Raw genomic sequence first — 21,635 nt, 5'->3', positions numbered from 1 at the left:
TGCCTGAAGGCAGCAGGAAGCTTACCAGCAGCCAGAAGCCACCACAGAATAAAGGGGGACTCAGGATTTTATTGAGTGGTGCATTGGAACCTCCCTACAGGGTTACTTGGGGAGAATGGGTAATCTCTTAATTTGGGCTAATCTTCCCATCCAGATTTATTGCAGAGCGAGCAAAAAGTTAATAGCCAGAGCCAGGAGAAGGGAGTGAGAGAGCAAGAGGACCAGGTGATCTAGGGCAAGGGAGGAAGGTAGGGTCAGTGGCATGCTCAGGCTGTGCTGCAGTGAGGGCTGCTCCACAGTATGTTTCTGCTAGTGTTTTCAGCCCTGGCCCACGACGGCCCCTGGGTTTTTAGCCCCCTTTTGCTGTCAGCCAGATGCACATCTGTGGATCACAGGTCTTGAGCTCCCTCCAAGCTCCCTCCAACTGCTGCATCTGGATGTCCCCTTGCACACTAAACCTCTTTTTTCTAGAACTGCTCCCTTCTCCCTGAGACATCTGCAGGCTTTGCCTAGGTAGGACTTCAGGGACAGGGTGGTAGTTAAGAGGCCAAGGTCCCACCAGGGTTGGGCAGAGCTCGTGAAGAAGGAAGGGCTGGATTTGTTTGAGCGATGCAAGGAGGCTGCTGGCTCTGCTCGCCCAAAGCCTGGCCCATTTGGCAGATCCTGTTTGTCTACAGCTTTTGTGTGTACCAGAAGTGGAGATTGTTCAATGAGCCAGCAAAGCACGGGCGCATGTATGTCTGTAAGCAGTGATGTACCTTGCGAGCCATGTGTGTGCTCCAGGATACATCTCTTTCCTGTGCATAGCCTGCATGTGCACTTGTACGCTCTCAGCTGCAGAGGGATGTGATACAGCATGTGACATGCAGGATGTCAGAGGCAATGCTTTATGCTCTGAATCTTTGAAATTGCAAGGGCCTGTGCAATTCCAGCCTCCAGCCTAATTCCCAGCTTCCAGCCTAATACCCAGCCTGGGAATCAGGCAAAACACAGCAGGGGAATGTCAGGGAGAGCAGCAGCCAGTCACTGAGGAAGCAGGCTGTAATGAGATCTGCCTGGCAAAATGTCGCTTCAGTACAGGACCACTTAGGTTTCTGACAAGTGATGCTTTCCTATGTTACTACCTGCACAGAGTACTTAAAACAGCACCAAGGTTTGAATGTCTGGTTTGGTGTTGAAGACTAATTTGTTGATGCTTTCCTGAGCACATCCCCTAAGCCTTTCTCTCAATTATACTAAAAGCTCCTCATATTTGTACCTATAGGAATGACATCCTACCTGGAAAAATTCAGACATCAGTATCTCTGAACAGGATGAGACCCTTCCCATTGCCACACCAGCTACAGCTTGCCTTAAATCACACTGCTCTACCTCCTGCTAGGGCTACAGACTGATATTAAATTGAAGCAGCTGGCCTCCTTTTACCACCCTAATAAGATTGAAAGAGCGAGGGAGGTGAAAAAAGTTAGCGCTTGCTCAGACACATTTGACTATGTCTGAGATGATTACAGCCTAAGTGCTCAAAGAGGAGTTGATGTTGTGTGTTGATATATACAGTGAAATGCGTTCTAAAGCCTGTTGGGAAGAAGCTCATACTCATGTAGAGCTACTGTTAGATGATTACCGTATGATCTTAGGTAAATCTGCCTAAGGGTCTGTTTTTTTACAGTGGAAATGCCCCACTCAAATAAATGAAATCATCTGTCGTCTGCTAAATACAAGCTAAATGACTGCTAGCCTATCAGTGGAAAATGAAAATGTCCCCCCAAACTCGTGAACACTTCCGTAACATATGGGAGGTGTTTACTGTGTCAAGACCCACGAGCTAGGAAAATAGATGGAGGATAGCTCATATCTGCTCTTTTTTTATTTATGAGTATTTTATTTACCTGCTTGCAAACAAAGCAGTGGACTTGGCAGATTTGAAGCATTTTTGCAATAGATTTGTCATGGTTTGGTAATCAGGAAAGACAGATCTGTTGTTTGTTTGAAGAAGTCTTTGAAGCAGCAGTTCCAGGATTTGGGATTAGGACTGTATTTGAGGTATTATATTAACTCCAAAGCGTAAATGGGACCAGAGATACACAAGCTCTGCTTTTAGTTCAGGCACCCAAGTGGGATTTGGGGTAGACCACTCTCCATCATCTTTACCAAGTCTTGGGAAACGGGAGAGGTGCCTGAGGACTGGAGGAAAGCAAATGTCACTCCAGTCTTCAAAAAGGGCAAGAAGGAGGACCCGGGTAACTATAGACCGGTCAGCCTCACCTCCATCCCTGGGAAAGTGATGGAACACCTTATCCTTGATGCCATCTTAAGGCATGTCAAGGATAAGAGGGTTATGAGGGGCAGTCAACATGGCTTTACCAAGGGGAAGTCATGCTTGACCAACCTCCTAGCCTTTTATGAGGAAATAACATTGTGGATGGATGATGGCAGAGCGGTGGATGTGGTCTACCTTGACTTCAGCGAAGCATTTGACACAGTCTCCCACAGCATCCTCATAGCTAAACTGAGGAAGTGTGGACTGGATGGTCGGGTGGTGAGGTGGACTGCGAACTGGCTGAAGGACAGAAGCCAGAGAGTTGTAGTCTATGGGGCGGAGTCCAGTTGGAGGCCTGTATCTAGTGGAGTGCCTCAAGGGTCAGTACTGGGACCAGTATTATTTAATATATTCATCAATGATTTAGATGAGGGAATTGAGTGTACTGTCAGCAAGTTTGCTGATGACACTAAGCTGGGAGGAGTGGCTGACACGCCAGAAGGCTGTGCTGCCATCCAGCGGGACCTGGACAGGCTGGAGAGTTGGGCAGGGAGAAACTTGATGAAATATAACAAGGGAAAGTGTAGAGTCCTGCATCTGGGCAGGAACAACCCCAGGTTCCAATATAGGTTGGGGAACGACCTGTTAGAGAGTAGTGTAGGGGAGAGGGACCTGGGGGTCCTAGTGGATGGCAGGATGACCATGAGCCAACACTGTGCCCTTGTGGCCAAGAAGGCCAATGGCATCCTGGGGTGTATTAGAAGGGGAGTGGTCAGTAGGTCGAGAGAGGTCCTCCTTCCCCTCTACTCTGCCCTGGTGAGACCGCATCTGGAATATTGTGTCCAGTTCTGGGCCCCTCAGTTCAAGAAGGACAGGGACCTGCTGGAGAGAGTCCAGCGCAGGGCGACTAAGATGATTAAGGGAGTGGAGGATCTCCCTTATGAGGAAAGGCTGAGGGAGCTGGGTCTCTATAGTTTGGAGAAGAGGAGACTGCGGGGGGACCTTATTAGTGTATATAAATATATAAAGGGGGAGTGTCATGAGGATGGAGCCAGGCTCTTCTCAATGGCAAACAATGATAGGACAAGGGGTAATGGGTATAAACTGGAACGCAAGAGGTTCCACTTAAACTTGAGAAGAAACTTCTTCTCAGTGAGGGTGACGGAACACTGGAACAGGTCGCCCGGGGGGGTTGTGGAGTCTCCTTCTCTGGAGACATTCAAAACCCGCCTGGACACATTCCTGTGTAACCTCATCTAGGTGTTCCTGCTCTGGCAGGGGGATTGGACTAGATGATCTTTTGAGGTCCCTTCCAATCTCTAACATACTGTGATACTGTGATACTGTGATACTGTGATACTGTGGTTGTTGCCCCCCACATGCAACTTTTGTTAGGGTGGAGCCTGTGCAATAGCTCTGTCTGTGCCAGTGCATAGTAAGCTAAAGAGATGCATTGGTTTGTGTTGTGTTGTTGGGGTTACTGCCTGCTCAGAACTCTCACAACAGTGAGTTATAAACTTGCATTTGCTACCTGAAGATTTATTTAGGTAGTCCAGTGCACTCCCATGTGGTGAGTCAGTTCATCTAGTGCAGTGGGAGAGCCACTGCAGCCGTGAGTTAGCAGAGAGGCTCAAGTGGAAGAGATTCAGGCACTCAGTCCTGGAGGATGTGAATTCACAAAAACCCACAGGAGAGCTCAGTTTTTCAGTGGATCAGTGTGCCTGGGTCTCTGCAGCTTGAGAGTCCTCCTTTTTCTATCACAAGCTGCATGACTTATGTGGGCTAAATCATTTCCAAGTGTGGTAGGAACAGTGCAGAGTGCCCAGCTGGTGATGGGGGAAGTCCTCCCTCAAGCTTTCCAGCCAGCCAAAGGACAAAGCTTGGCATTACCTCCTTATAAAACACCCGTTATGTGTAGTAGGCCTCCAGACAAACTGGATCAGCTGGTCCCATCGAGGGTTTGGAAATTTTACTGTTGTCAGTTTATTCTGGTTTTTTCCTTTCTTGTGCTTGCAGACTGGAAAATTCTTGGGTGCAGTGGATGGCTCAGTAATGACCCAGCTGCTAAACATGGGCATGTTCAGGCGGTAAGTGAAGGATCTCCATGCTGTACTTCCCTTTCTGTAGCTGGTGTGTGGGTCAGAGCTGACTGGTCCCCATGAGCAGCAGGGGAAAATGCACATGCTGATGTATGTGACTCTTGTTTTGATACAACAGCTCCTATAGCTACCTGCCTCCTTCCATGACTCGCTCAGCCATCATCACCCCACTCCCTGTTCTTCCTCATTCTGCTCTTCTGCCTGCTGCAAAGCACTGAGACAGTAACTCCTGGTCTGCATGTGGCCAGGAAGCAGCTGTGTTTTCCAGAGCAAGATGCTATGGGAAACACTTCTCGGCATTTTGGGTATCAAGTGCTTCAGTTCCTCCTGCCACTTGGAAAGCCTGTGAGCAGTTGTCTTAAGAGTCTCCCAGATGTAGCATTGCAGCTGGCTGAGCACATTTCTCTCTCTCCTAAAAATATGTCTGTTTCTGTCACTCCACTCCCCCAGCCTGTGCCAAAAGTGAGTTCTGAGTTTCAGCGGCTTGAAAACAGGAACTAGGGGAACCTGAGGTAGTTTACAGTTATAATTTTCCTGCTTCACTGCCTGCTTTACTCACCATCTGAAATTAGGGACATATTTCTTCCTTTACTGACCCAGTTACGTTAATCCAGAGCCTGTATTTCTTGCTTTGCAAGATCCAGCACTGACCAAACAGCAAAGACATGTATGTGTAAGCAGGCTGCTGATTTAGTTCTTCCGTACAAGGACTTCTTAGAAAAAGGTGATATGTGTGTCCTGTAGGCAGTTGCATTGCTTGCTTTCGACTGCTTGCTTGTTTTGTTTTGATTGCAGGGTGACCATGTATGATTATCAAGCAATGTGCAAAGTACCCTACCACCACCACAGCGGTGCCCAGCCTCTGCTCAGCGTACGTATCTGTCTGCATGCAGCCTTCTATGGGCTTGGCTGTGTAGGCTTACAACATCAGTAGGCTGTTCTTACAACATCTCCCACAGTTTGATGTAGCATATTCCCCCAAAGAGTTTAGCAGATTTTTGCTATCAAGTGGTGGGAATGTCCAAACTCATCGTAAGGCAGATTTCTGAGGCAGTGATGGCCACTGACAGTGGTTTCCAATTTGGCTCTCTATTGGCATATAGGATCTCACCGAAAGCAGAAGGACCAGGGAGAGGACAGGAACTAGATTATGCCAGGCATCTCCTAAAAGCCAAGGAACCAGCTTGCTGCTGAAATGAACAGAAATGATTTTACAGAACATGGTTTTACTCAGCAGCTCAGAAAGAGGAGTTGCACTCTGAGCATCTGAGAGAAAGCTGTCAGCCTTTCAGGGAAGCTTTTCAGAGTGGGCTTAGAACAACAGAGACAGGTTGAAGCAGCTGAGAAATGCTGATAGCCCAGGGAACAAATTATCAGAGTGAATAGTTTTGCCAGTACCCAAATGCAACTTCTCTTTCAGATGATATAAGCTAATAATCTAATCCCACTCTGCCTTGCTAACCTGTCCTCAAACAGGCAGAACTGAGTAATTAACACTCGGGCTACTTCAAACTAGTTGAAGCAATCCTAAACAAGGACGTATTTATTACTGTTATGATTGGGGTTTTGATACTTGAAAATGTGGTGTTCTGGAAGTACTTCTTGCAACATGACATTATAATCTATTTCTAGTAAAAGAATTTTCAGCAAAATATTACTTTTTAACAATACGTTACGTTTTAACAATGTGTCTGGTTTACAATGGCTGTGCTTCTGCTGGATAGATGAAAATACTGTGAGGGTAGTGAAAATATTTGCTTGGTCATTGCTATTATCCTCCAATTTTGATTACTGAAAGAAATGTCACAAAATATGAGCTGCCAAAAACGAGGTGAACTGGGAAGAGAATAAAAAGGTGAGCATTCTGCCTCCATCTCTCGTTGTCCCTTCTTAGGAAATCCCTTGGAAAAGGAGAAATCAAGAAAAGTCCATTTGTCATGTACATTCATAGAAACTCTGCCAAATTCCCAACCATCTGTACATTTTACTCTTTGTTGACTTTCTCTGGCTGAAGATAAGTCAGTTAGCAGTAATGGAACATTATCTTATGTCCTATGACTGCTGCATCTGTTTTGGATTTGAGGATAAGGGTGTGATTATGAGAGGGAGAGATGAAAATTAGACATGGTTACCATGAAGAAAAGAAGCAGCAGGATCCTCTGCAGATGAATTGTCCCTGGGACAATGCTGGATTTCCAATTTGTAGCTGAAAAGCAAGAAGATGATAGAAGTCATGCCATCTTGAGGAAAAGCTGGATGAAAGCACAGTTAAGCATAATCAATCAGTGGCAGATAATACTAAATCCTGGGCAGTGCTGTCGCTTGTCCCAGAAACACCACTTGCTATCAGAACATAAAAGCATCCTAAACTGGTGGTGTCCCATTTAGCTGTGTTTCTCTCCTGCTCTGAGCTTTCAAGGTCATCCATACTGGAGAGAAATCATCAAGCAATTACATCTTCAAAGTCCTTCATACATTTGTGATAAACTCCCTGACCCTGAGAGGGAGGGGGTGAGAAGATATTATTAGTAGCAAGGCAGCTCTTCTGGCTTTTGATGTATTTTGGACATTTTCCAGTGGTGCCCAGACCTTGAATTTTCAGCCTGTCTTCAAGAGCTCTGATCAGTGGAGGGAACTGGTCTGAAACGTGGGGTCCTGCGTAACAAGTCTAAACTCCCTGACCAGGTCCTTACGGTATTTCTCATTTCTTCTTTTGTTCTCCAGCCAATTTATGCCTTTCTAGCTGCAGTGAAATGGCTGATAAGTGATTTCCTCATGTGAGTACCAAAAGACGGGGGTGTTTGGGAGGCTCAGTCCAATGGGGGCAACAGCTGAGAAAGCTGCAAGCAGAAGTGCCTGCGTAGGGCATTGCTCTCAGCCTTCTCCTGACATTCAGCTCAGCGCCGTGCTCCTGGGAGGCAGAAAGCTATTACTATTCCCATTTTGAGAGGCAAAGGCCCGTAGTGGGTCTGGGATTTACCTGAAGTCACTCAGTACAAAGTGGCAGAGTCAGAAATAGGACTCAGGTCTCCCGGGGCCCCATGCAGATCCTTGATGCTGAGTCCTCTTGCCTGTCTCCTTTGCCTGTGATGAGTGAATGCACACCTTCATTTCACAGGGGTGAAGTCTGAAGAAAGGAAGCCAGGGATCTCAGGTCTGAGTGACAGGCAAGGGAGGAGAGGGGGGGAAGCCTTGAATCAAGCTCTGGATTCAACCTCACCAAACTGATGGGTAAAATTGAAGTTCAAGCTCAATTTAGGATGAAAATACCACTTCTCAGCTTGCTGGGTGTGCAAAAGGAAAAGTGTGGGAAAGATCCAGCTCCGAGGGCTTGAGCGTATCGGTACAGAACAATTTAATGTGATGCGCAGCTACCTCCGAGTAGCCAGAGTATGGCTTCCCTGATGGCCATCCGTTGCTTCAGGCGGATCTCACTGTGACTGAATCCCCGCCCAGCCTTAGGGGCTGCTGTATTCATTCCTTCCTGCGCAGCAGGATAAAGCCCGTTTAGATATTCCACAGTACAGATCCCATGATACAGAGCTACAAAGTATCATGTGGAGAGGGAAAAAAAAAGAATAAATTGAAAAAAAACAAAAACCAAACCAAACCCAGACTTCCACTGCCAGCAGATTTGTAGTAAACATTTTAGAACTGATACTCATCGGGCAATGGGGCCATCTCCCTGACACCTGCATCCTTCCAGGCTGCTGAAAAAGCATCCTCTGTTTTTGCTCTTTTGACAGCTTCCTTTTGGAGTTTAACATGAGTAGCTTCTGGCACTCAGACAACTTGGCAGATGGTGAGTACACAAGAGTCCAGCAGCCCCATAGAATGTGAGTGCTACAGCCACTGGTGGCAGAAGAAGCTGTATGGGGAAACCTGGCCTCGTGCAAGGAGCTAGCCATCTGCCCTGCCACTTCTCCCTCCACAGGCATTGGAATCCAGCTTCCAGGTCCCACCACCACCCCGTTTCCCCCTATTTCCATGCCCATTTCAGGCTGCCACAGCACCAGAGCAGTGAGGGTGAGGTGTGTGTGGCTTTCCTCAGGGTACCTGGGCCGGGCGAAGCTCTTCTTTCTGAGGACCCCCATCCTACTTGCATAGGATGAGAGATACAATCAGCTGCAAAGGCAGGAGGTGACGCAAAAGGAAAGGAGAGGAGTGCTCTGCATGCCACATAGGTACCATTATTACACCCTCACTAACTGTTCAGCACTGATGGTGCTTTTAATGGAGATACTAGTAACTTCCCTGCTAACTATGGGGCTGTCTTCTGCACTGAACTGTCCTGGCATAATAGGGAAACAGTAGTTTTTAGAAAGCAGAATTCCCTTCCAGTCAGGTAACCAGACCAATGTCTGCGTACTGTGTATGTGCCACTCACCTCCTCCAAAGAGGATCAACAGAGATGGTGGTAGAAGTTGCAGCTATCCTCTATGTAGTCCTGGCTGCTGCTTAACATGCATCAGGAGTGGCCCCATGCAGAGATTGGTGAGGAAGAGTCAGATGCAAGTGCAGTACTTGTGGCAGTGCAGGAGGGACTGCTCTTTCTGGAGGACAGACCAACCTGGAGTTCCTGCAGGGAGCTGCTGTGGATGCTCAGTGGCTGCATAGTTTGGTTTAAGTCTTTGCTTGAAGAGATGGGAGGTAAAAGGGAGGGGGTTCTCACTGCTGCCCTGCTCATCACCAGTTCCTTTTATGCCTTCTTCATCTCTTTCCGGCACCACCTCCATGACTGCTGTGTGCAAATTCATCTCTTCACTGCTCTGCCATCGTATGTGAAACTGTCATGTGGCTCCATCGTCATTGTGTGTGTGTATGTCACGCAAATTGTCCAGCCAAGGCTGTCTTCCATCACTGTAAGTAAAACCACGTAACAGCAAAAAGAGGAGAATTTAACTAGAAATCCCAGCTAGGAAAGGCTTCTTTTAGACAATGGGGAACTTGCAGAAAGAGATGACAGAGACAAGGCAGTGCCTGGCTCTATTGCCTTGCACTGCAATGAAGCAAGTGATGCTGTTTCTTGTTTAGCTGGCGATTGAAGGTCTGTCACTGAGAAGTCAGTAAAAGAAGGGACACACCAGCCTCCTCAGGGGCTGCGGGCACAGACAACACCATCACTATGGTGTAGATGGGCACGTGGCCCATGTACCATGGCATGTCCTTCACTTTGGTTCCCAGCTACCCCATTCTTTTCACTTATTATGCCAAACCAAAGACCAATCCATGCCCTCTTGCAGGAAAAACTATATGGGCCTCACAGACTTCAGTTATTAAGAGGCAACTTAAGTCTTCTTTTCCACACCCCATGGCTTAGCTCCTTCTGATGAACCCCAGCCCAGCCCCAGGATAATGCACAACTACTTTCAAGCAGTTCAACTTGATAAGTATATGCTCCAGCTCATAAATCCACTCCTAAAGGCAAGTTAGAAATCCCTCCAAGACACAGTCCAGACTGTGGCTGTGTTTGTATCTTCCTGCTTCCATATCTAGCTTGTATTCATCGATTTGCTCTCTGCCCAGCAAGACGTATGTGTGAGACAGAGATAGAGAAATAGACAGTTGGAATGCGTCTCACTGTAAGAAGAGGAAGCAAAAGAGTGTCTGGGGGTGGGGGAGGGAATAGCGAGGTGGAAGAATACTACTGGGGCTGGAAGAAATGGATTGCACATGTTGTTAAGAAGGGGCTGTAGATTTTTGCCAGAGATGTTAACGTTTCCTTGACTGCATGCCAAGGCTGGTGTATGCAAAAAATATGAAGAGAAGGAGACATTTTGTGAGAGAGAAACTGAGCACACATTTATTCAGGGATATAGGCAGAAGAATTAATGGCCAGGGACCTAATGCTCGCCCTTGCCTGACTGTGCACCTCTAGCTCTGCAGCACTGAGCCTGTTTCTGCTTCCCAAGTTCTCTTGCTTTCTGGGAAGGCAAGACTTGCTGCTGGAATATGGGCATGATGTATTCAGACTGCAGTCATCAATGCAAATCGGCTTTTCAGAGGTGGTGAGAAGACATGTTTGCTGCCATGGATTTTTCACTGCTCTCAGCATCTCATTCCTCTTTGTGTCTGTAAGGGCTTCTGCTTTTATGGACATCAGCACAGGTCTGAAAGCTTTTAATTAAGCCAAAACCACTTCCAACCAGGGAATGCAGGCCAGAAAGGACTATTTCTAGAATCGTGTATCTCACGAAAGTTTCTTTTTGACTGCACGCTAATGTACACAGAGGATATTTTGCAAGATAATCGATTATATTCTCTGGTTTGTATTTGTAACTAAGTAGCAGACTTTGTCTCGTGTCCCAGAGTAAATCCACTGGCTTGGGTTTGTGATTTATGTTGGTGGAAAAGAGTTCATGATCCGGGCTGTATAGTTCATAACACAGCGTGGCAGCTGCCTTTGCTACTCAGAAGGATTAGTTGCCAAACGTCTTACAAAGTCTTTCTGGCAGTGCAGATGGTAGCAACGACAGCCTGGAATTAACTCACTCTTTGCTATAAAGTTTGCAATTTGTTATCAGCTTCTCTGGCTGTTTACTAATCCCTGACCACCAGGCTCTCGGAGCGCTGATAACATTTTGATGTCCAGCATGTGCATGCAGAGAGACTCAGCCCAGGCGTTTTGCTGATGATGTACGTGCTACTGGGCTTCTCTGAACTTCCCAATACTGCTGCAGCTGCATTGCTTCCAAGCAAATTAAGTGACAGGAGGCTTAAGCATAATCTCTGTCATAGGTCTTGTGCAGAAGTTAGATTTTAAAGGGGCTTCTTTTCATTTAGCCTGTGCCAAGAAACTGGTTTAAGACGGTCTATGCAGGGGCCTTCTGCCAATTTAGCAGAGTTTAAAAATATAACTTGGTGCACATGATGGAGTTAACACAGAGCAAGACAAATTGCAGATGGTCATGAAAGACTCAAACAGAAATGCAACTTCTGTGCATGACTTAGGCCATACTGCCAGTGGCAAAAGTGCCCCCGGAGGGACTAACCCACTCCCCACTGCTTACCTCTAGACGCATAGGCTGCTCCTGTGACAGCCACCATGGCACGGTTCAGTCCAGGATTACTGCTCAAGTGTTGCCTCTCTAGAGCTATGTCTAGAGCTGAGGCGCAGCTCTCGCCCATGTGTGCGGGTCAGGCCAGCAAGGAGTGCTGCAAATCCAGGGGTAACCCAATGGGACATTGATGGTTTGTGGCTGGGGGACCAGTGTGTGGTCTTACCACAAGCATGTCCCTAAGCAGGTCTGTCCCTGGCCCAGACTACAGTAGCTTGGCCACCTGTTTCAGAGTTTGTTTTCCCAGCCACTAGCACAGTGAATTAAGGCTGAAGGAAAGGGCTCCCACTCAGTTCCTCACACTCCTTTAGTCCATCAGGGACCAGCCTGGAGCTGGTCTGACATGGAAAGTGTCTGCAGCTTCTCTCCTTACAGCCTGAACAGGAATATTCCGTGTGTTTCATCAGAAATGTCTAAGCCTTTGAAATCCACCTCAGTAACAGGCCTTCTGCTGCTCATCCCAAATATCCTCAGGACTGTCTATCCCTATGACAGGTGCTAGACAGAGGTGCTCTCCATTAGCAAAAATGGGAGAGGCTTTTCCATGCTTCTGCAGTGTGGGGTTTGCACAGAGGGATGGCGAGTGGTGCCAGAGCACAGCCAAGGCAGCTCCTGGCTGCCAGACCCTGAAACAACGAGCTCAGTTGATTGATTTAGTGTGAATCCAGGGTGAATACAGAACAAGGCATGATGCTGAAATCAAGCCCTGTGTGCTTTTGGATCTGTGCAAAATGAACCTAACCATGATACCAAAAGGTGGGGCCTGCAGTTTGAGAGGACTTAAGTAGGAGGCTGCCCTGAAGGTGACATTTTTGGGGAGTTCAGAAAGCACAAGGCACAACTACTGGGGGCTCTGTACTGCAGGGAGGTGTTTCAGTCTCAATCATATTCACCTGGGGAAGGCGTTAGAGGGGAGATTGGACTGCAGCTCCTGCCTCTTAATGGATGTCTTGTGTCGCTGCATCGCAATGGTGGGGAGAAAAAATCAGAGAAAATCATCCAGATTTTCTGTCTCATGTAATCCCATTGTTTAGACATCAGGCTCTGCAAGGGACTGCCTGACTCTTTCTGTGTACTCTGGCAGCGCAGGAGCAGAGGAGACCATAGCTCTCAGTGAGGGTTTTACAGTGATGCAAATTACCCATCAGAATCACAGTTCCCCTCTCGCTGCCTTTTCACCTCACATTCACTGATTAAAACCCATGCTGTTGCATTTTCCATAAATCTCCAGCACCGCTCCTGCAAGGGGCAAGCTGGTCACCCTCCACATCAGGACTCTCTTTCCTGCCTGTCCCCTGGGCAGGGCTGCCTGCGGAAGCTCTATGGGGCGAGTCTTTTGTGCTCAGACCCAAAGCTGACATAGAAACCATTTCTCATACTTGTGGTTGGCTGAGCTGCAACCACCTCTGCTCTAGCAACAAAGCCTCACATTTCCATCAGTGGCATCCCCCTGTGTGTTACGGAGGCAGGAGCTGGCTTTGCTACCTCAAACTGCAGAAAGTAATTGCCAGAAAGGCCCAGAGCAGTAGCTGGAGGCAAGGCAGACTTTGCTGAGCTCCTAGAAAGAATGCTCTTGCTTCTTGAGGGAGGCTCGGTAAGGCAGTTCAGCTCCCCCTCATCTCCAAATTAGTTTGGGAGTCCCACAGAGTGTGTGTGACTGATGAGCGATGGAGCAGCTGCTCTCTGCCTCTGCAGTGGATGGCTCCCTCCAGGAGCCAGCACTGTGCATTAGCCGAGTCTCTGCTGGTCCTTGAGAGCCGTTGCCTGCTTCCCTGTGGGCTCAGGCCAGATCTGTTTGCTGGCAGTGTTTTCTTTTTAATGTGACACATATTCAACCCTCAGATTCCTGCTGTGGGCTCGCTCTGTCATGTCAGAGGGCTCAGGAAGGTTCAGCAGTTGATGGAGAACTCCACCACAGACGCACAGGGTCCCCGCAAGGGCACTTCCCTCAGCACCGGCACCAAGGACCAGCCCAGTTGCAGCTTTGAATGTTTAAAGTGTATGAACTAGGACTGGTTTAGGCGAGAGGTTCTCTATTAACACTGTTGGTTTAGTAGACCCCCCCCTCCTTTGAATACAGGGGTACCGGTGCCCAAATGCCCCTGCCTAACTGGTCACCGCGTCCTCTAGGTGCTGTGGCCACTGCGGCTCCATGGCTGTGGCTTCAGCAGAGCAGGGTTCAGGCTTGCTTGGGGAAGGTAAGTGGGAATATTGGGCTCATTTCTTACATAGGCCGGTTTTCCCACACCACCTAGTGGGAGCAGGGCTCACTGCCTGGCTGCGTTCTGCAGCATCTCCTTCCCCTTCTCTGGAAGGCACCTGCTCTTGGACGCTTGTCAGGGAAGGGAAACTCAGGACTATTCCAACCTATATCACCAGTTTTACATGCTTCCATCACAGTGCAAACTACTCCTGGACGATCCTCTGCCCTTGCTTTCTCACCTTGTCTCCTTACCATCGCAGCTCACAAGCACAAGAAGCACGACATCCTGCAGCCCTGTGACACTGAGTACCCCGTTTTCGTATATGAGCCGGCCATCAAGGAGACCAATGGGCTGATCGAGTGTGGAGACTGCCAAAAGTAAGAACTGTGGCTTCCCTTTCATTTGGGGCTCCCCAGATTGTGATCCTTGTTGCAGAGCCCATGGGTGAAGACAGCAACATAAGGAGAGTCACCTGCCTTGCTGTGCCCATGGCATGGCCACCACTGCATTCACAGCTCTGGCCGCAGAGCAGAGCTAAACAGCCTCGCTGGACAATGAGGGGGTGAAGTGACCAAGTTGCTGGTTCTCAATTAAAGAGGAAAAAGCTAAAAACATCTGTTAATAAGCAGAGGTGGCTGTAGAACAAGGGGAAAAGCATTTAAGTATGTATATATATACATATATATATGTCTTTCCATTCCACACATGTCAGAAAGGAACTTTTTCTGCTTTTTCAGGTTTCTGGCAACAGTTTTCTCCTTAGAAATTTTTCCTTTTTTGCAGTGCTTTCAGCTTTCCTTTTACTTTATTCTCTGCTTTTTCTGTTTTTCTACCAAAAAAAAAAAAAAGAGAAAAAAAAATTAGGGTAAAGGAAGTGTTAAACTAAAAGAAATTAAATCACAGGTAGACCTTTTTATTTTCTGTTTTCATTTTAAGAGAATGAACAGTCCAAACTAACAGAAAAGTCATTGTGAAAAGAGGCTGGTTTTTGAGCGGGTGCTGTCAGCAATCACATGCAGAAGGATGAATTTCCACTGGTCCAGCTTTTCCTAGCATGAGATGTCCAAACAGAGCTGACTGGAATCCCTCTTAACAAAAAAGCCAACAGTCTCACCTAGTCTGACTTCAGCCTCGGATTAACTGCAGGAAAGACTTAAAGGTTAGGAAAACAGCCCACGCTAGTCAGCATGGCTGTAGGAAAACCAGGCCTTGCCAAACATTGTTGTAGAAGAGATGGCAGATTTGGTGACCACAAGGTATTGAGTAGGTGCAAAAACCTCCAGGCAGATCCAGAGGAGCCAGGTGCTCCAAACTGACCTGCTTATGTCTTACGCTGTTGCTGCATGGAATTGCAACGTGTTCAACATAGGCTGGGGCTGACCCCTCCTTGCTGGAGGCAGCACCTCGACTGTGCCATCAGCAGCAGCACAGTCCTGCTTGGCTCCTCTGTAGTTATAGGCGAAGTTGCTGCCTCTGGATCCTGGGTACCTCTCTTGTGCAGGTGTTTGGGAGCGACACAAACCCTGACACAGGCGCTGTGGAGCATTAGCCAGAGGCCTGCTTGGTCTTGAAGGCTTTCCCGTTCATGTTTGACAATCCCAGGTGGTTCCCAGTGGACCTGGGTGCTCCACCTTGGCTAAACGTCAGCTTGATGCGTGGGGCACTTCTAGCCTGGTTACTGAATGTGTGTGTGGGTTAAAGATGTCATCAGCCAGGAATACTAATGAAATAGTTGAAGCATGTCGCATTCAACACCTCTAAATGTGAATCAGGAAATCCCTGGGGGCTAGAGAGCAGCGAGACTAAGTGGTGACTGACCAGGCAGGCAGGGCCATCTGCAGCGCAGTCAGGTTTGTTGGCGAAGCAGGCACAGCCTCACAAACCTGTATTTCTCATCCAGAAGCCCTCCCCCTTGGCTGAGAGGTGATGAGCACACAGAGCCCCATTCTGGCTGCAGCATCACCCATGCCACCAGCACAGGCACACCAAGCCTGATGTGCTTGGCCTTCCCTGTGCCCAGTGGCCCTGTGCCCAGTGGCAGCACAGCCTGCTGGCCTGCAGTGGAGGATGACAGCATGGGCAGCTGAGCCTGGCTTTGTGCTGGCAGAGGGCAGGCAATGCCTGCAGGGCATCGGGCGGTGGGTGAGCTGCCCAGACACCTACAGCACCTTGCGGTAACACCAGCGTGCGCGCGCTTGGGCACGTGCCCCCTCCGCCACTCCATGTGCTCGCCCGGGGTGACGCAGAGGTGCACGTGCCCGTGTGCAAGCTCACAGTCACACACAGCCACGTGAGCACAGGGACACGGCTGAGCTGTGCACACACACTCGTGCACAGAACCCTGTCAGCACGCGGCTGGAACACGTGCCTGCCCCCATCCTGCTCTGCCCACATGAGCCCTCCAACGCCTGCAGGAGCAGGGCAGCAGCACTGCCACAAGCCCTCACGTGCACAGCCTCGGGAAAACACTGGGATCTAGAGACATCCCCACCGGCACGTGTCTGTGCTTGTCACCAGCCCTTTTCCACAGCCTGCTTGTCTGACAGGCAGGAGAAATCGTGGCTGCAAAGTGAAGATGTATGTTTTTCATGGCAGTAGGCAAGACCAAGCACCAGTCCCATCACACCGACATAACGTGATGCTACTGAGATCCTCCTTTTCTCACTCCAGTAACTGGAAATTTAGCAAAACTCTGTTCCTTGCAGGAACACTCGGTACATAGATCTTTGCATTGTATAAGCTTATGCATAAACATACATTGAATGGGCACTGGCACACCTCCAGATGAAACCAGGCCTTCTCTGGTGTTATCTGCAGTTAAATGCTAATGAAGAATCATTTAATGTTAAATGCTGACCCATTTGGGGAGGGTTTGTGTTGGCTTTTGTCTGGTATTTTTGGTTGGGTGTAATTTTGGCTTTTGTACCTAGCACAGAGCTGCAAATCTGAGACAATTTGGAGCTTCCTGAGGCAAAAAAGGTGTGCTAACACTACCACCCCCATGTGTACAGCTGCTTGCTGTGTCTTTCCCACTTTCTACTGCCATCCCGTTTCCTGTTTTCTTTGCATTTCTTCGCTGTGGGCCAGGTGATGCCGCTCTGGCACTGCAGTGGGAGGGATGTGCCTTCTCCAACCTGCTCTTTCCTTGCAGGATGTTTGTGGCACAGCAGATCGTCAGCAGTAACCTGCTGCTCCTTGTCACAGATGCTGTTTGCGACTGCAGCATCTTCCCACCCGTCCTGATGGATGTGAAAGAGGTCAAATATATCCTTCCATATGTGTGCAGCGGGGGCGCAGAGCTCCACAGGTCCCTTCATCTCCATGTTTGTTAGGGTGGAAAATGTGCTCCCAGGGCAGTCACCACGGGGGTGGAGGGCATGGCCCGACTTGTGGGGCAGCTGGGGAGAGACATGGAGCAGGTAGGGTTGCAGTGCAGTGGAGAGGAGAGGAGGTATCAGTTCTGCCTTCCATACCCTCAAAGGGAAGTCAGCCTCCACTGGCCAGGCTGTCGGATACCCTCTGTGAGGGTGAGGGTCAGAAAAGCCAGAGGAAAGGATCAGTGGTGGGATGGGTGCAGCTGGGCTGGCTCCCCAGCACTGCCCCTATAACTCATCCCTGCTGGGTCCTCATCCCTTGCTCTTCATAAGGGCAGTGACACGGTGCAGCTTGTTGCCACTTTCAGCTGCGGGTCCTTCCTTGCCGCTTTCTAGAGCTTGGCGATGTCTCCAGCCCATGCAAGACGACCTGCCCTTCCCGTGTCCTCCCCGCTCTGTCTCCCAGGCTGTGCAGTTACACCCAGATGACTTACATCAGGGTCCTGTGGCTCTGTGCAGTGCTCATTGCCCTTTCTCTGCCTGCCGCTGCGTGTCCTTAACAGCCTCGCACATAACGCTTCAGTGAAGTGTGAACGGATGCGGTCCCAGAAGCTGAGGCGGCGGCCGGACACGTGCCACGCATTCCATCCTGAGGTATCCCAGGGCATTGCAGGACGGACAGCACGCCCCGGCTGGGTTTCACCATGGGCATGCTGGTCTCCTCTTGCACCCCTGCACTGTGTGTATCACGTGCCCACCTGCTGACTGGACATAGACACAGCCTTGAGACTCCTCAAGGGGTTCCAAGCCCCTGAGTCATGCTCAGGGTACCTGGGAAGGGCTTAAGCTCAGACATCACAGGGTTACTGGGTTTCTTTGGGTGTTTCACCTGTTGGAAGAGCCCTGATTCCTGGAACCAGCCCTTGTGACCTGAGCTTGGTGCAGGCAGGCAGCTCTTCTGCCTGCTGGCTGGCAGGAGTTTGATCCAAGCACCTTCGCACAGTGCCAGGGGCCAGGAGCAGGCACAATGACTCTGGAAGGAGCTGCAGGGGGGACATGCATGTGGGAGCCCATCCTGCTGCAGCCTCCGAGGCTGAGGGATGGGTTTCAGGGTGTGGGGCAGAGCATGGTGAAAGCCAAGGAGGCGAATGTCTTCCCAGCCCACAGGAATCAAACCAGTCCCTTCCTTTGTCTGTGATGATCCTAGGCATTGCTTCCCCTTCCAAAGACAAGAGGCAGGCTCCCTTCCATCTGCCAGCAGCCACCCTGGCTGTAAGCACACTGACATCTTCTCTCCCTTCTCCCAGGAAAACGCCCAAGACTGCGGTGGCACTGCTGAGATCTCTGTCTCACCAACACTGCTCCTCCTGCCCCTGGTGCTGCTCCTGCGGTGACACTGCCTGCACACACCTTATACAGCAGAGACGCGGGAAAATGGGGCTGCCACTGGCTGGAATGGCTGGAAGGGAGGACATCGGGGCTCAGGCCATTCTGTGATACCCCCTGCAACAAACTGGGGACATGAAGCGTTAACAATGCAGTGCAACACATCCTGTGTTCTTTATCACACGGTCCAGCGTGGTGCCAGTGGTGCCAGCTGCTCCATCCTCAAAAGCCTATGGCAACCGTCCTGCGTGAGGACCAGCAGGCTCAGCTCCCAGCACACCACCTCCTGAGCTGCTCCTCCCAACCACCGGCTCACAGCCAGGATGGCCAAGGTTGTTGGCATGGCTGGCATGTCATCATCACCCTGCCTCCCACAGAGCCACTTTGGAGTATAGAGGGCTCTGTGGAGCGGATCTGGCCGTAGAGGAGCAAGAGAGGCAGGGGATGCTGTCTGCCTGTCCCACAGTGGGAGCCACCAGCATTTGGAGCATCCGGGTCTGGAGCAGCCCAGGCATAGCCCTGCCAGAACAGGGCCTTTGGTGGTCCTAGGAGGGAGGCAAGCATTTCCTGGGCTTGGTGTGGCCTTCAACCAGGACCACAGGGGCAGGACATAGCACCTAACCTGAACTGCAGTACTTAACATGCAACTAGGCAAAGGAAAGTAACACAGCTTGGCTAGTTAGCTGCAGCTACGCCAGCTCTGCTGAGGAGATGCCTCCTGACACTGCTGGCACAGCATCCAGAGTCTTGTCCAGATGTGGACTTAACCTCTGGGAAGGGGTTATGGATGACCCACCGAAAGTGGAGGTATGTTTCCCACTGCCTGCTAGTTCACTGCACAAGCAGCTAAGAAATGGGCACTTGCCCCCCTGCAGCAGCACTGCCCTGCTCATTGAAGCAGTCCCTGCCCAGCTGGCGGGCATGGGCCATTTCTCACAGAGCTTTACAGACACATCGGGAGCACCTATTTTTCCTCTCTTTGTATGAACTGCTCCATACCATCTCACTAAAAACAAATATATGGCATATTCTAAATAGATACTTAAGGTTCAGCGTGTCATGTTTGATGCTAATCACAGCCCTCCACCATATCCCTTCACCGAACTCACGGGGACATAGTACAGGTGAAGGGACTGCAAACACTGCAGAAATGGTGCCCTGGCTAGTAGGGATGTGCCAGCAACTCACGGGGATGCCAAGAAATGCTCCTGGTTGCTGTGCTGCTGTTTTACTGGAACCTTGGGGCCTCTGACCATGGAGCGCACACTGTGAACTAGTCAACTGCACCCCACAGACCACAGCTCTGTCACCTCTGGGGGCAGGGTAGGAGTCCTGGTGCTGGCAGGGTAACGTGGATGTACATGATCAAGGACCATCACCACCAGGGGTAGGGATGCCACAGCCAATGGCTACAGGTGGAAACAGGGTCTCACCCTGAGCTCTGCACCATCCCCGTCTGTAGTCACTCCAGCACCAATGAGTACACACTGTGGTTGCTCAAAGGGAGCAGGCTATCAGGCCAGCAAAGCAGAGCCTTGCCCTGGCCTCCTCTGCCAGGTCTGCCACTCTGGAAACCCCCTGCACCCCTCTGGGCCTCCTGAGAGGTGTGTAGCCCACCTAACCGAGCTGCTGCCTTCTGCAGGGCGAGTGCCACTCAAAACTAAGGGGACCAGTCATAATCAGGTCCTGGTGGGAACCTTTCAGGTTTTACATCTCCCACTGTAGCGGGTTTTGCTTCACTGAAGGCAGTGTTATGGCAAAGAAGAAAGGACCAACTGCAGTACTGGAAGCTATTCTGGACATGGTTTCCAGGTTTCAGATGCAGTGACCTTATCAGAGCCAGAAGCAGCCAAAGAAGATGAAGACAGTGTGGAAGGAAAAGGGGCTGCTGTCAAGTCTGAGGGGTCAAGAGCTGCTCGCAGACGGAGGAGCCACCGACTCAGGGCATGCCCCACTGGCTGGCACAGCTCCCGCAGCTCCATGCACATGCCCTTTGTGCTGCCCTCCTGGGGCACCACTCTCAAGGGTGACCTCCCTGTCAGAAAGGATTAGCAGTCCCATCTCCACTCAGCTAAAAAGAGATACAGAAATACATGGTGTCCTCCTGCCTATGAACCATGTTTGATTTCAGGTGCATTAACCCACAATGAACATGGTCCTGCAAAGAGACCTGCACTGGGTGAGTAAGGACATGAGCTATATCTGGCTTAGTTGACATAGCAAGTTTGTGCCTCAGATGTAACTGGAGGGAATAGGACAGGGGTGAGAACTGGATTACTTTTTTAACCAAAAAATAAGGGTAAAGTTTTGATGGAGAGATCGAGGAAGAGGGGAGCTGCACTGGGCCCACCGCACTCAACAGCCCGGTGTGTTTGCTCACCAGGGGAGGTAGCACACACGCACCTCAGCAACCATTTCTGCTGCAGAAGCTCCTGCTTCTGTACATGCGGTTTGTCTTCACCATTTATTAAGAGGCAAACACAGCCCTTTTCTTCCCAACTGCTGCTGATCCACAATGGGATAGCTGCACTTAGGCATGGTCCTAGCCTTAGAAGGCAAAATGGCTCACTTACATTTTTTGCCGTCAAAGCAAACCCTAAGCACACCTACCAATTCCTGGTCTCCAGCATGGGGTTAAGCAAATCCCACTGCATGCTCTGTTTGCCTGGCAGAGGTAGCAGCTCATGGCCCCATAGCAAGAGAAAAGTCCCCAGGAAGAGCAGCTGCTCCCAACTTCTTCAGTCATGTGCTGGGCACAGCACATTAAAAAGTAGGTCAGCAAAGGCAAACAGATTTGAGGCCAGAGCATCTGACCAGCAGAGGAGCAGCTGTGAGAGGAGCCACCTCTCACTTCCAGATGAGCAGCATCCCACTGCCATCCTGATACAGCACTGTAAATCACAGCTGCACCTCCTGCAAGATCCTACTCACCCCCACAAGCACACACACTGTAGGCATCAGGGGTTATTCTAATAAGGCAAGGCTCAATGGGGGAAAGGTCCAAGTGTTGCTCTGCAGTGAGGGGTGTCCATCAGACCTACCCAGCCACATCTGGCTACCACACACATCAGAGGCTTCCCAAGCCCTAAACCTGCAGCTGATTTCCTCTCAGTCAGGCGGAGAGGGACCCAAAATCTCTCTGTTACACCCCTTACAGGCTTTGGAAACACCCCACTGCAGGCTGAGGTAACCCTGGATGCTGCGGTTCGCACTGAGGATGTTTGAGCTGCGGGCAGGGACACGCACCTTGCACATACACGTACCCTCCCTTGCCTCACGCCTTGGGTCAGAGCAGGCGGATGACTAGACCTTCG

The 21,635-nt window shown here is 49.9% G+C and overlaps 1 protein-coding gene and 1 pseudogene across 2 annotated transcripts in view; one reads left to right on the top strand and one right to left on the bottom strand.

The window, feature by feature from the left end:
• Window positions 1–18,329, top strand: part of CACNA2D4 (calcium voltage-gated channel auxiliary subunit alpha2delta 4) — a gene marked incomplete at both ends in the record, with an annotated part of 129,388 nt that extends 111,059 nt beyond the window's left edge. The window contains 9 exons of the mRNA XM_080609673.1: window positions 4,277–4,347; window positions 5,155–5,230; window positions 7,084–7,136; window positions 8,106–8,161; window positions 9,201–9,221; window positions 13,881–13,998; window positions 16,773–16,901; window positions 17,499–17,589; window positions 18,243–18,329. Coding sequence (XP_080465799.1) covers window positions 4,277–4,347; window positions 5,155–5,230; window positions 7,084–7,136; window positions 8,106–8,161; window positions 9,201–9,221; window positions 13,881–13,998; window positions 16,773–16,901; window positions 17,499–17,589; window positions 18,243–18,329 — 702 coding nt within the window. The remainder of the gene's footprint in view (window positions 1–4,276; window positions 4,348–5,154; window positions 5,231–7,083; window positions 7,137–8,105; window positions 8,162–9,200; window positions 9,222–13,880; window positions 13,999–16,772; window positions 16,902–17,498; window positions 17,590–18,242) is intronic.
• Window positions 9,738–11,487, bottom strand: LOC308227868 (annotated as a pseudogene). Its single transcript has 2 exons — window positions 11,370–11,487; window positions 9,738–10,765 (listed from the first exon to the last, which is right to left on the bottom strand). The product of its transcript is annotated as an uncharacterized misc_RNA (transcript).
• Window positions 18,330–21,635: the final 3,306 nt, after the last annotated feature.

Source organism: Psittacula echo, assembly GCF_963264785.1.
Source record: "Psittacula echo genome assembly, chromosome: 1".
In the NCBI taxonomy this organism is placed as follows: Eukaryota; Metazoa; Chordata; class Aves; order Psittaciformes; family Psittacidae; genus Psittacula; species Psittacula echo.
Note: the sequence above shows the minus strand (reverse complement) of the source record. Positions and strands in the feature narration are given on the sequence as shown.